Genomic DNA, 15,228 nt, shown 5'->3' with positions numbered 1-15,228 from the left:
AACTTTGGTTTAACAGTACATTCCTGTAGTACATTATTGTAAAGTTTACAGTAATGTACTGTTAAACCAAAGTTGCTTGGTGCCTGAGAAAACTGGACCCGCAGCTTTTACATATATTGGCATCCTTGAAAAAGTTATGTCAGTTGCTGTGATAACTACACAGCAAATTTGCGGGTGTTAAAATCTCGGTGTTGAGGTAAAAAGTGTTGTGAGTGTTATATCTGAGTGTTGATTCTAGTGGGGTTAACACCAGTGGGATTGAAATTGAAACCACCTGCAGTGAATAAATGAAGTTACTTGAATCAGAGTGGAATCAACATCGTGTGATGTTGTTGTTACTCAGCTGTGTTGAGTTAATTTCCGTGAACTCTTTCAGAGTGAAAAGTACATGGGAGGGGCCTCATTATCATGCATGCTTTGTTGCAGGTTGCTTTTTAGAATAGTTTGCTCAAATTGTTGGATATCCTAACTCTGGCTGGATTTCAATAGGAATGAAATAACACTTTGAAAGCCAGCATAATGTGACTTGCTAATGTGGCCTGTACTGGGCACAGACTTCAATTCAATGTCTATTCCACTTTGGTTCAATATAATTTCAAAAAAAGTAATCTATATGTATTGACATAAATAATTACATTTTTATGATAAAATATTCACTTAGTCACTCACTTGGTGAAGGCTACAAGACTGAAAGCCATCGAATTCAACAATAATTTCTCTGTCACTAACAAACACTCAGCAAAAAATTCACCCTGGGAAATAAATATGCAAAAATGTCTTTACACCCTAAAGTGTTAAAACAACACCCCAAAACGAGTTACTGTAACACCACAGGTGTTAATTCGCGAACACTGAGAAAGTTTAACAGCCTTAGCTCTTATAAAGTGTTAATTTATGTCGGAATTTCCAACACTCATTGTGCTAGGGACACAACACTTTTGGGGTATTGGTTTATCAACACTTTGAAAAGTGTAAGTTTAACACTAGGCTATTTAAGATGGTTACATATGATTTCTAAGAAAGTGATACATTTAACACTGTGGGTGTTACAATTCAGATCACAGGCTCAAGTCTTTGTTCCCCACGCAAGTATGGCATATATGCATGGCTTGGCCTGCAACATGGGAGAGGCCAGGGGTTGGTAAAAGGTCCCATACGTGGCACTGTGCCGCTGTGCGCAATCCAACCAGAGGTCTCATAGTTGATTAACTATGTATTTCAGTTAATTCAACAGCAATGGCAGGCACACTGCCCCAAATATCATATATTCTGTTCTTCCTGAACAAATCCTGCAGTCACGTGAACTTCCATGGAAAGAGAAACTCAAGTATGGCGTCGCATCGAAAGGTGACGCAGGAGCAGAAGAGCAGCTCCTTGAGTGTCTTGCGCAGCTCCTGGCTCCTATAGGCGTAGATGAGCGGGTCGATGAGTGAGTTACAGATGATGAGGATGAGGTAGAGGTTGAAGTAGCTGAAGAAGCAGGTGCAGAAAGGGCTAGTGGGGCAGGTTAGAATGAGAATGAGGTGGAGGAAGAAGGGTCCCCAGCAGAGGATGAAGACCCCGAGCAGGATGGTGAGCGTGATGGCGCCCTTCATGCTCGTGCCCTGGCGGCGAGACTTGTAGATGGCCATGATGCGCCGCGAGTGCACGTGCGCCAGGATGAACATGTGCATGTAGAGCACGGCGGTGAAGACAAGCGTGATGCAGAAGAAGGTGACGAGGCACACAATGACGGCGGTGTGCGAGTGGTAGACGATGAAAAGTATGCTGGCGGTGATGCTGGTCAGCCACACCATCGCGATGATGGTCACTGCGCGCTGCGTGGTCATGATGCTGTGGTAACGCAGCGCGTAAAAGATGGTGATGTATCGATCCGCGGCGATGGTGCACAGGAAGGACAGCGACGACACCACGGAGCTGCAGTTCATGATGTCGATGACGTTGTCCAGGTGCCGCAGCATTTCCGGTGTGACCACTAGCAGCCCGTGTTCGGTGAGCAACATGACTATGGTCTCCACCACGTTGGCGACGCTGACCAGCATGTCGGAGACGGCCAGGCAGCATATGAAGTAGTACATGGGCGAGTGCAGGTTGCGGTTCTTGATGATGGCCAGCACCACTAAGATGTTCTCCACCAGACTGATGAGGCCCAGCGTCAGGAACAGCTCCTGTGGGATGCGGAGCGAGCAGCTAGTAGAGTTCTGCTCCCTGGTGCTGGTGTTGTTGGTGGTGATGTTCTGGCTGTACATGGTGAGGGTGCTCAGCTCCATGTGGTGGTGCATGATGAAGTTATGTTGGGACGTGTTGTCTGCTGCTCTCTGCTGTAGTAGGCTACTGCTACACAGTGGGTCGGCGCCGGGAACAATACTTGACCTTCACCGCAGCGCAAAGTTTGGCTGAATGAGGGGGAAAGAAAAAGCCTTAAAATATTTTCTTTGTGGTCTCTGTAGTGTAACAGAATTAACTAGTTATTCTATAGACATCATATCCTATTCAATTGGGCTGTGACCTCAGGTAAAAAGAGCACATAATGTGTGTGGTGAAGGTAGTTTAGCTCACGTTTATGTCGCAACCCTGAAATTGGACTGAAGTTTTCCCACAAACGGAGGTCTCCAGAACGAACTTAAACACAGAGTGAAGAACCCAGATGCTCACAGTGGAGAATCATCCATGTGAAATCGTCTCTTTCTCAAGTAACTGTTTAGCTTCACAGGTTTATCCAACTTTCTTTTGGTGATGCACATAGCCCATGTATGGTATATCCAGGTGATGAGAATCCTAGTCTGAGTCCGAATACAGCTCCTTGGTGCTGGATCGCATGCGAGAAAATCCTCTACCATTTGGACGTCCAAGTAGGCTCCAAGCAATCCTAATGTGTGAACTGAAGCCTATCCAGCTGAGCTCTCAGGCACACAATCTGACAGTGTGTTCTTAAAAGGGTCCACCGCCTCTCTAACTCCTCCTTTCTCATAGCGAAAGCCAACCGCATGATTCTCAGACTGACACAAACTAATGAACGCGTGATTCCGCATGGAAATATTTAACAAGATTAGGGAGTAAAATGGATGGAGAGAGTGTAGTATGGATGTACTAACTCATCTCCTGAGCAGAGCATAATAATAATTTATTAAGTAATTCAAAGACATAGTTGAGAACATGTTCCCCAGCACTAAAATATAATTTACCGCGCGTAGTGTGTGGAGTGGGCAAGACAAAATATTTAAGTGCCTTTGAGCGCGTATGGTGGTAGGTGCCAAGCGCACCGATTTGAGTGTGTCTAGAGCTGCAAGGCTGCTGGGTTTTTCATGCTCAACAGTTTCCCGTGTGTATCAAGAATGGTCCACCACCCAAAGGACATCCAGCCAACTTGACACAACTGTGGGAATAAGCATTGGAGTCAACATGGGCCAGTATCCCTGTGGAACGCTTTCGACACCTTGTGGAGTCCATGCCCCTACGAATTGAGGCTGTTCTGATGGCAAAAGGGGGTGCAACTCAATATTAGGAAAGGGGTTCTTAATGGCAACCGACAACAATTATGAGTTAATTTAAAAAAACGACACGCTGCGCGCATTCCCCTTGCCTTGATCTGTATTTGGATGGGAACTTTACGCACAGTGCGCAATTGTAAATGCATTCATGATTATGGATCAAACTGTTGCAGTCTTTTTCTTCTTTGATATAATTGCAAAATATATTTGTAATTACAATAAAGGTTTAAGAATAAATCTTGTAAAGGCACGCAAACAATATGTTTGTTCTCTGCCAGATCAGCGGTAACGCGCGCTATTACCCAAAACAAATGGGAGCGGATTTAGATAGTTAAAACCGACTGAATGGGTTTGTCCATTATGCATGAGGGTTTTGTTGTGACCTAGTTGCAGAAGAGCCACTTGGCATTTTGACAGGTTTTGTGTGTGAATGTGTGTGGGGGACTACCTGTCCTGCGTACCGAGCCGATTATGACAGATGGGCGGGCTCTTTTCTCCGCTGCAATGAATCGGAGTTATTTTCATTACAATATCTATTTGATTAAATGTTTTTATACCGTGTAGTAGCGCAAGCAAGAAAGCGTCTTCAAACTTCAGAAACCCCTTCGCAACACTACAAGCAGAGCCTCAGGTTAATGATGACGCAAGAAGCTGCCCTTCAGGGTACACACAGATGACAGTAGCCTGCCTACACATGAACAAATTGAGTTCGCGTGTTGAACCTAATCCCAGCCACCCAATAACAATACACAGTGATCCATTCAGGATGGAGTTCGGACTCATGAAGCAACATCACTTTAAACCAAACCTAAACCATAACAAAATGAAATATATCATTTAGTTCACAATGTTCACAAAATATGTCCAAAACAAGATATATTTGTTAAAACTTGTGACAGCTGAGAAGTGAATACTCCCCCCTGGAAGAAACCACATAAAGAGTTCTGAACAAAGTGACAAGTGTTATGGCTCCAGCCTTTGAAACAACCTTTCTCAGTGCTTGCATAACCAGCCTCTTCCTCTAGCGATTTCATGGGAGATATAACACACACAAACTGCAGTTTGTGCAAAAGGCAGCACTCTCTCCCCTGTGGAGAGCAGCAGTGTCAACTGTAAGCAGCCAGACTGTCCATAGTTAGAGTGTGATAGTGGGAGATAAGGAGAATCCTCCATTCACTCAGGGCCAGACACAGATCTGTATCAGCCTCTGGCTGAGGAGCACCACTCCTATCTGGGACTACACCTTCAGACCTGACCACACTGACTCAACATCTGGGCCTATCAAACGCACTCTGCAAAAGGGGCATCCAACTGCCATATGTGTGTCTGGACTGTCACTGTCTGTCAAAGAGAGAGACATCAGGGGTTGGACGGGGTAGGGGTGGGGAGGGCTTGTGATAACAACTGGACAGACCCAATAGGACAGATGATAAGTGATGTGGTGACTATGCCACAAGAGAACAGGGGTCCTTCAAAAGTACAAAAGTGCCTGAATGAACAACTGCCTGGCCTAGACGGTCATAAGTACTCTAAACTTCTTCCTACCCGGTACAACGGAAGAGGATGAGCCCACACTGAGTTCACGTTCCTTCCTTCTAGGGAGTTTTTCCTTGCCACTATGTCTTTGGGTTCTAGGGTTACTGTAAAGCACTTTGTGACAAATGTTGCCATAAAAAGGGCTATATACTGTAAATAAATGATTGACGATTGATACTTTAATGTCAATAAAATGTACAGCTCTTTCCACAAGCAATATACAGTACACTTCAATGTATAGAGTATTTGACCTTGACTTAAACTATAAATACTTTACATAAAGCCTGCCAGGTCAGTTTCTATTTCCTACAGACACGCATATATAAATGTGTTATGTTACCTACTATACTATCACTTCCATTGTGAGAGGAGCATCTGGAGAACCTGTCAAGCAAACAACATAAAGCAGATAACACATGGAAAATACACTATAGATGTGTATCTGCAGGTCTATGACATCCTGGTTGGTCAGAGTAAGGAAGTCAAGTGAGGTTTGTGAACTCAGCGTCTGTTACTGCTGCGTTACCTCCACCATACAGCCAGGCTCAGCGTCTATTACTGCTGCGTTACCTCCACCATACAGCCAGGCTCAGCGTCTGTTACTGCTGCGTTACCTCCACCATACAGCCAGGCTCAGCGTCTGTTACTGCTGCGTTACCTCCACCATACAGCCAGGCTCAGCGTCTGTTACTGCTGCGTTACCTCCACCATACAGCCAGGCTCAGGAAACAGGAGAGGGAATAATATGGAGGAAATGGGCTGCTGATAGGTGTGTTCTTGTGTGCTAAGCGGAACACACATGCATGTACACAAACACACATGCATGCCCACACAAATGCACATGTATATGAGTGGTTGTGTAAGAGGATACATCCATTTGGTCTAAATTGACTGCTGTGAAAACGTTTAAATATCGTGTTTATAATGAAGATAAGTGACACTGCAATTATGACCATCTTATGTCACAAAGTCCACACAGTGCAAATGCCTCTGTAGGCAGCACACTGCACATTACACTACCACTTTAGACATCACTAAGGTCAGGGCCAGTACACACTGTCCCTGTAAGTAACATTACCGCAACAAAGCATTTATACAGTGACCAGAGACTCATCAAACACATCAAACACAGCACAAGACTGTCATGAGAAGGCACAAACACATTTCTGCCTGGTGTCATGTTGAAGCTGATGCAATATATAATTAGTCATGCTGCTTTCCCTCCACCATCACAAGTTAGTTGTTTTCTTGGGGCCCTACGGAACATAAAGGTTAAGAATCCTTAGTTGATCCTTGGCTTGGCTATACTGTACAGTATGCATGTTAACCCCAGTTCAACCTCAGTACACTGTTAAAGGTCTATTACAAGTTCTGATCAATGCTCCTGCTGTTTCGTAGGGTGTTTCTTAGAACAATGTCTCCGAACCCAATATAGTTATTTTACAGTGGCCTTGAAGTAACCATGTAATAGTACATCCCAGCAGGCAAAACTGTACCAGCTTTAATTTTATAATTATAAACACTTACAATCAGGGGTGGAGTTGGAAGAAGTCTGGGAACTCATCACTGTAAAATCTTCTGAAGAACCTTTGTCTTGCCCCAAAGGGAGATTTACAGTTGAAGTCGGAAGTTTACATGCACTTAGGTTGGTGTCATTAAAACTGGTTTTTCAACCACTCAACAAATTTCTTGTTAACAAACTATAGTTTTGGCAAGTCGTTTAGGACATCTACTTTGTGCATGACACAAGTCATTTTTCCAACAATTCCAGTGGGTCAGAAGTTTACATACACTAAGTTGACTGTGCCTTTAAACAGCTTGGAAAATTCCAGAAAATGATGTCATGGCTTTAGAAGCTTCTGATAGGCTAATTGACATCATTTGAGTCAATTGGAGGTGTACCTGTAGATGTATTTCAAGGCCTACCTTCAAACTCAGTGCCTCTTTGCTTGACATCATGGGAAAATCAAAAGAAATCAGCCAAGACCTCAGAAAAAAAATTGTAGACCTCCACAAGTATGGTTCATCCAAAAGGGGGTACTTGCAAGCCGAAGAACACCATCCCAACCGTGAAGCACGGGGGTGGCAGCATCATGCTGTGGGGGTGCTTTGCTGCAGGAGGGACTGGTGCACTTCACAAAATAGATGGCATCATGAGGAAGGAAAATTATGTGGATATATTGAAGCAACATCTCAAGACATCAGTCAGGAAGTTAAAGCTTGGTCGCAAATGGGTCTTCCAAATGGACAATGACCCCAAGCATACTTCCAAAGTTGTGGCAAAATGGCTTAAGGACAACAAAGTAAAGGTATTGGAGTGGCCATCACAAAGCCCTGACCTCAATCCTATAGAAAATTTGTGGGCAGAACTGAAAAAGTGTGTGCGAGCAAGGAGGCCTACAAACCTGATTCAGTTACACCAGCTCTGTCAGGAGGAATGGGCCAAAATTCATCCAACTTATTGTGGGAAGCTTGTGGAAGGCTATCCTAAACGTTTGACCCAAGTTAAACAATTTAAAGGCAATGCTACCAAATACTAATTTAGTGTATGTAAACTTCTGACCCACTGGGAATGTGATGAAAGAAATAAAAGCTGAAATAAATCATTCTCTCTACTATTATTCTGACATTTCACATTCTTAAAATAAAGTGGTGATCCTAACTGACCTAAAACAGGGAATTCTTATTAGGATTAAATCTCAGGAATTGTGAAAAACTGAGTTTAAATGTATTTGGCTAAGGTGTATGTAAACTTCCAACTTCAACTGTATCTTACAAGTTATAGATATATGTCTCTAGTAGTCCCATCCTCCTCTGAGCCCGAGGCTCACACAGAGCTGGGAATATACTTCATATCACAGTGAACATTATGGACAAAGTTGCTCGTGGGGACATGTCTTAGCAGGGAAGGGGGTAGACCTCACATGAACACCCCTCGTGACCCAGGCACTGGAGTAGCTCCAGGTAAATTCTGGAACAAGGCCCTCGTTTGAACAGCAGTCTACCAACTCCACCCACAGCATTACACCATGTGGTTCTATTAAAAAACAGTACAGAGTGGATGCATGTGTGTTGTTGATGTGGGTGTCTTTCAAGCTAGTATGGTTTTTGAGTGTGTGTGTGTGTGTGTGTGTGTGTGAGCTGCAGTGTATCCTTTGACTCTGCTCTCCTTTATACATCCTCTGATAGGAAACGGCATTTCTGGACTATTTCAAGGGAATGAAAACTAGACAATTATGCAAATGAGTATCATGGGATGGTCTCTTCCTTTTTGCCAGATGGTCTTTCAAGGACAATAACTTGGACTCTTTAAACTCCCGGGCAACATCTCACTTATCAAATTACTTGGAAGAATCAGCGACATACAATCAAAAGATTGGGGTTGGAGTAAATAAAACATCAAAAGTACTATGGAGACAGAACGTTTGGTTGAAAATAATAGAGAATATTCCCCCCAAATGGGGAGCGCAGCCAGCTAAAGAGGATACGTGGCATATTGAATTCATGAGACATTACTGAATACAACACACCCCATTTCAACACAGATAGCCTTGTAATTTCCAGACTGATTACCACTATCCGTGCAGCGAACATTTATGATCAGGCGGCTTGCGAGGCTAAGACACAGAATGAACTGCAAAAAAAACATACTTTTACACCCATATTCCCCTGGAAAGAGCGAGATGAATTATGAAATTGAATATATTTAATATGTTTTTACTTAAGTCAATATTGAACCATATGCACAGCAGGTTTATTGTCTTTACATTAGCTTGTGTAATAAATGATTTCTAAGCAGAGTATTTACAGTAGTGGGTTGGATATCATGCAATCACTTCCTGATATTAACAGATGACTAGGGCCAGGAGTTTTTCCTACCAACGTGACCTCATTGGGAACAACTTTGGGCCCTAGTCAATAAATAGCCCAGAATTGATTTCAGGTCAGGTCAAATGACCTCTTTATAGAGAATCGCAACAGAAAAATTTCCTGATCAGTTTTAATTTTATCCTCAAAATCTAATTGAATTTAAAATGATGAACGGGGTTAATTGGGAGTCGTAGAAAAAATTAAAGTTATGACTAATATTAAAAATGGAACAAGACGTTAAGAAAGTCAATTTGTTCCACTCATAAGATGAATTACTGTATAATTCTGACTTTTATCAGACGTTTATTAACCTTTAACCTGACTCTCATCAACCCATATGGCAGTAGACGTTCGGTTGCTAAAACAACACCATAGGGTTTTATTCAATCATAAATTATTCCACTTCAGATATACTGTAGCAGTAGGGCATCATTATCCTTCTGATGAAACACAATATTCATTTTTTTGATAAGCAATGTTCCTTTAAAAAAAGGATGAACAACTGATGAATGCAGCCTCCTGATCTTCTAGATCAGTAAGATCAACTGTCCTGAGGAAAGAGAATGGGACAAAAGGAGGAAGGACAGAGGGCTGATGGACTGACTGACTATGACAGGAGGAAGAGGTGATACTACTGTGCCTATATCAGAAAGGGGGAGTTTGTTTTATGTTTGGGTCATATAGATGACCTGCCATTTCTTTCTTTAAGGTTACATTATATCCTTCTCATCTGTTATTGCTACCCTCACTGTATCTATTCCCTCACTCATTCACTCTCCATCCTACTACCTCTCTGCTGTATTCCATCTCCATTCATCTTAAATCAACCTTTTATTTTCTTCTATCCATTCCCATCTCTAGGTACCCCTCCCTCAAGTCTCACTCCACCTCTCTCTCTGTCCTCCTCCTCATTTCTCAGTCCCACTCCCCCTCGTCTCTGTCAGGGTTGTCATCTCTAGGTGGCTCCTGAAACTGGATGTTGGCCAGCATGTCCCTCATGGCCACCATCAGACGATTTACTTCCTGGTTCAGCTCCCGACCCGCTTGAGCTACTTCCAGGTCATCCTGCGGCATCGGCTCACCCTGCAGAGACAGTGACTAGAGAGTGAGCAGTAATTCTAATCATCACTGAACATGACAATACGGAAGTGTGTGTGTGCATTCGGAAAGTATTCAGACCCCTATACTTTTTCCACATTTTGTGACGTTACATCCTTATTCTAAAATGGATTAAATAATTTCCCCCCCTCATCAATCTACACACAATACCCCATAATGACAAAGCAAAAACAGTTGTATTTTTTTTTGTTGCAAATATATATTTTTTTTAACCCGGAAATATCACATTTACATAAGTATTCTTCCCCTTTACTCAGTACATTATTGGAGCACCTTTGGCAGTGATTACAGCCTCGAGTCTTCTTGGGTATGACGCTACAAGCTTCGCACACCTGTATTTGGGGAGTTTCTCCCATTCTTCTCTGCAAATCCTCTCAAGCTCTGTCAGGTTGGATGGGGAGTGTTGCTGCACAGCTATATTCAGGTTTCTCCAGAGATGTTCGATCGGGCTCAAGTCCGGCTCTGGCTGGGCCACTCAAGGACATTCAGAGACTTGTCCCGAAGCAACTTCTGCGTTGTCTTGGCTGTGTGCTTAGGGTCATTGTCCTGTTGGAAGGTGAAACTTCTCCCCAGTCTGAGCGCTCTGGAGCAGATTTTCATCAAGGATCTCTCTGTACTTTGCTCCGTTCATCTTTCCCTCGATCCTGACTAGTCTCCCAGTCCCTGCCGCTGAAAAACATCCCCACAGCATGATGCTGCCACCACCATGCTTCACCGTAGGGATGGTGCTAGGTTTCCTCCAGACGTGACGCTTGGCATTCAGGCCAAAGAGTTCAATCTTGGTTTCATCAGACCAGAGAATCTTGTTTCTCATGATCTGAGAGTCTTTAGGTGCCTTTTGGCCAGCTCCAAGCGGGCTGTCATGTGCCTTTTACTGAGGAGTGGCTTCCGTCTGGCCTGATTGGTGGAGTGCTGCAGAGATTGTTGTCCTTCTGGAAGGTTCTCCCATCTCCACAGAGGTGGACATCGGGTTCTTGGTCACCTCCCTGACCAAGGCCCTTCTCCCCCGATTGCTCGGTTTGGCCGGGTGGCCAGCTCTAGGAAGAGTCTTGGTGGTTCTAAACTTCTTCCATTTAAGAATGATGGAGGCCACTGTGTTCTTGGGGACCTTCAATGCTGCAGACATTATTCGGTACCCTTCCCCAGATCTTGACACAATCCTGTCTCGGAGCTCTACGGACAATTCCTTTGACCTCATGGCTTGGTTTTTGCTCTGACAACTGTGGGATGTTATATAGACAGGTGTGTGCCTTTCCTAATCATGTCCAATCAATTGAATTTACCACAGGTGGACTCCAATGAAGTTGTAGAAACATCTCAAGGATAATCAATGGAAACAGGATGCGCCTGAGCCCATTTCGATTCTCATAACAAAAGGGTCTGAAATACTTATGTAAATAAGGTATCTGTTTTTTATTTTGTATAAATTTGCTAAAATCTCGAAAAACCTTTTTTCGCTTTGTCAATATGGGGTATAGTGTGTAGATTGATGAGGAAAAACATGTATTTAATCCATTTTAGAATAAGGCTGTAACGTAACAAAATGTGGAAAAAGTCAAGGGGTCTGAATAGGGTGTGTTGCTTAAATTCACCAGGAAAAGCACAATGGCATCTCTTAAGAACACCACATTATTCTCTCCTGTCTCTCTCAGGTTCAAAATGTTTCAAACGTTGCACTAAGGTATCACGTATAAACAAATTCATTTAAAGAGACAAACAGGAGCTTTGTACGAACCTAGGTGACATTCAGTATGTCAGTGTTTTGAGTCTAGGTGTTTTGGGATTATCACGCAGAAAATCCATTTAGTTGATTGATTTAATTTCCAACACGCAGGTCCTCTGTGATCAAGGGCTGACTTCATTTTCCGCACCTAAATTGTAATTTCAGACCTCTTGGATAACACTGTAGCTATTCTAACAGTGCAATAAAACAACTGCAAGCAGACGGCATCTCTTCCTCCTCCTCCTAAACTGTCTCTTTCTTATCCTAATTGCATCTCTTCCTCTTCCTAATCAGATCAGTCTCAAGATGGTTTAAAACTAGCTGCATAAAGAAAGGGTGGTCCCTCTTGGTTAAAACATTGGGTATATGTGTTTCTGTTTGTCAGTGGGTGTTTCTGGAACTTGCATGGTCAGTTGTGGCACCGGAGGACCTTTGGACACTGGAGCACCCAGGTCGGTGGTCCACATTAGTGATTATCTTTACACTTAGCCACATGTCCTCTAATCACTAGCATGGATAGCTACACTCTGAACTAGCATGGGCATTGGAGAGTGAGTATAATGGGCCATGCTTTGCTTCCTCCACATCACGTTGCATCCCACTGCACAAGGTTACATGGCAACCCAGTGCCAGTCAGTCTAGGACACTTGATCAAATATAAAAATCACTCCCGCACATGTATGCTGTACATTTATGTTTTGATCAAGTGGATCAAAACATAAATGAATGACAAATGAATGCAAATGAATGCTCTGAAGTAGGTCAACATGACGAGAGACAATGTGGTGTGTGTGTGGGTAGATATAGGCTATCCTCTGGTTGCTGGTGCCAGGCTGCTGAGTGCTTATCCTCTTCAGGTGTATTTCACCCTGTGTGACACTGCCCACTCTTTACCTCCTCTCCACTCTGCCTGAGGAGCAGGCGGTAATGGGGCGGACAGTACATGCACTCCTCGTTGTTTGCTATGGACAACACTGAGTCAGAGAGGAATCAAGACTCTCTCTTGAAATGCAACAGTTTTCTGTTCTGCTTCAACAGGACTCAAGTAACGCACCATTAAAAACAGTGCATCAAAAGAGGTTATGTTAGCCAATCCATAGCAGTAAACTGTTGTTTCAAATCAAGCTAGACCAAACAAAACACAGAGTCAATCAAGTGTTCTTGTACCAAAAGCCAAGTTTGCCTCATCATCCTGTTTCCACTATATGTGCTGTATCAAATGATAAAGCCAAACTTTGTTAGGCCTCCGATGCCTCGTCACAAAGTGTTGGTTGTAGATAGTGATCAGATTGTGTTATCTGACATCAGATAGAGGTCAGTCAGACACTACATAACATCGTCAATGGGTCAACATTGCTCGGATGTCTCCAAAACGCGCCAGCAAACACTATTTCAAGAGCATGTTCTTCATGGGCCATATTTGTTAGTTCCAACAAAGGACCAAGTTTTTCTGTGGCAAAGTTACGCTACTGTAGACTTAATGTTGTTAAGCTGCTGTAGATCTAGTGTAGGAAGCCACTCCGAAGCACTTTCTCAGGCTTGGCCACAGAGCTAATAGGCATGAAATGAGTCGTATGGTTAATCCATTCAGAACCTCGAGAGGGTTAGGGAATATCTATCCAAACTCCAGCTAATCTATGTTCCCTTCCATCCTGTCAGAACCCTTCGAGCCAACAGTAGCCCAGGATCTCTCCATTAGCTCAGCACTCCCCAGAAATGTAAACAGAAATGTTTTAAGATTATTACTATGATGTCTCATCCCGCTGACCGCGGCCTTGCAACAAAGTGGGCTAGTGTATGTCAGGAATCTGGGAGCTTTGAGGAGGAGACAGACCAGGTTCTCTGACTCTCGGTACACTTTATGAATGTTTTCATTGTCTGCTGCAGCAACGTGCCAATTGAAGCAGCCTGTGATCCTTATAATCTTCCGTGTGTGGGGAGGTCATATGCCTCAACAGCTGATGTTCCCCATTGGTCACCCATTTGGAAAGGCACGGTGGAGATGCTAGCTATATTATCATTATGAGGTTGTGTTTCACATGTCATCTTATTCAAGGTCCCTGCTCTATGTTAAAACACACACAATAACACACATTAGTGAGTTTATGAGGACATTAACAGGAGCTGGACCATTGGGGACAGAGGACAATCAGTCATGTTGTTCTATGAACCAGAGGACTTTTTCTTAGATTTGCCACACTTGGGGTATGCAGCTCTGTCCTCAGGGACCACAGTGTCTGCTGATGTCCTCTTCTTCCTCTGGTACTTCTTTGTCAAATCCACATCCATTAATGTCACTGATTGTAATCAGAGTTTTCCAGACTTGAAGGAAAGAACACAAGCCATCTGCCTGACACTGCAGCTCCTGAGGACCATGGTTGCATACCCCTAGTCTACTGTAGCTCACCCTTCGTCTAGCTCACTCACTTACCTGCAGGTTGAAGTTTGGCAACAGAGAGCGGAAGAACAGCGACAGGGTGCTCTCATTGGAGGCTCCCACACTCTGCCTGCAAACACAGAGACAAGGGAGAAAGCTAACAAGATAACACAAGCATGCAATACGATTCTCACACTCTTCTGCTGATAAGGATTCTCCCATGACCATAAATTATATTAACCATCATATACAGTGAGGTCCATGTTTTGCTCTGTACTCCAGCACTTTGGAATGTGTACATAGTCCACGCATTTTAGAGAACCAAAAGTATATGTGTATTAAAGTAGTCAAAAGTTTAATATTTGGTCCCATATTCAGAGCATGCAACAACTACATCAAGCTTGTGACACTACAAACTTGTTGGATGCATTTGCAGTTAGTTTTGGTTGTGTTTCAGATTATGTGTGCCCAATAGAAATGAATGGTAAATAATGTATTATTAACCATTCCAAAAATGTGTCACTGTCCAAGTACTTTTGGACCTCACTGTATATCATGATAAGTAGGTCCAATAGTTTTTCTAAACCCTAAGAATGCTCTGCTTTTATGTTGTGGTTATAGATCCATATTGTAACCAGTAACCCCCCACCTATTAATAAAAATCATTACTTCAACCACTTATACACCCCCAGTTCTTTATCTTTATCAATCAAAACACTTATCCGTGGCCATGTTTGTAAAGCATGTGAGGAACAAGCAACCATCAGGCAGAAATAGTAGGTCTGTTCTCAGACATGGGTGTGCTGTCATTCTACGTAGTTCTCACCAGAGATCACCAGAGCAGGGTACAGTATCTTGACTAGGGGTCAATTTGTCATGTTTTTCGTTGTCACCGTATTTGCCTCTCTGATGGTTTGATGCCTCCCTACCATCCACCACTGACTCTGCTGTTTAACAGCTATCACAAGACGGGAGGAAAGAGGCCTCACTCAGGAGCCAACAACACTCCTGTAACCACATGCTATTTCAGAGAAACTGATGACAGCGAGAGGGGAGAAGAGATATCGAAGAGAGGGATAGGTGGGAGGGAGAGAGAGAGAGAAAGAAGGGAG

The 15,228-nt window shown here is 43.3% G+C and overlaps 2 protein-coding genes across 2 annotated transcripts in view; both read right to left on the bottom strand.

Moving 5' to 3' along the window:
• Nucleotides 1-1,295: 1,295 nt before the first annotated feature.
• LOC311111362 (melanocyte-stimulating hormone receptor-like) lies at nucleotides 1,296-2,672 on the bottom strand (the record flags this gene model as incomplete). The annotated part of the gene is made up of 2 exons (XM_084154079.1): nucleotides 1,296-2,373; nucleotides 2,656-2,672. The coding sequence occupies 2 exons, from the start codon at nucleotides 2,670-2,672 to the stop codon at nucleotides 1,296-1,298; spliced, it is 1,095 nt and encodes a 364-aa protein (XP_084010205.1).
• Nucleotides 2,673-8,715: 6,043 nt separating this feature from the next.
• Nucleotides 8,716-15,228, bottom strand: part of LOC311111295 (ribosome quality control complex subunit TCF25-like) — a 33,015-nt gene continuing 26,502 nt past the window's right edge. The window contains exons 17-18 of the mRNA XM_084154012.1: nucleotides 14,171-14,246; nucleotides 8,716-9,980 (exon numbers count right to left, since the gene is read on the bottom strand). Of these exons, the coding sequence (XP_084010138.1) occupies nucleotides 9,813-9,980; nucleotides 14,171-14,246 (244 nt within the window). The 3' untranslated portion in view covers nucleotides 8,716-9,812. The remainder of the gene's footprint in view (nucleotides 9,981-14,170; nucleotides 14,247-15,228) is intronic.

This window comes from Coregonus lavaretus, assembly GCF_964263955.1.
Source record: "Coregonus lavaretus genome assembly, chromosome: 37".
Lineage (NCBI taxonomy): Eukaryota > Metazoa > Chordata > Actinopteri > Salmoniformes > Salmonidae > Coregonus > Coregonus lavaretus.
This window is presented reverse-complemented; position numbering and strand designations above follow the sequence as displayed.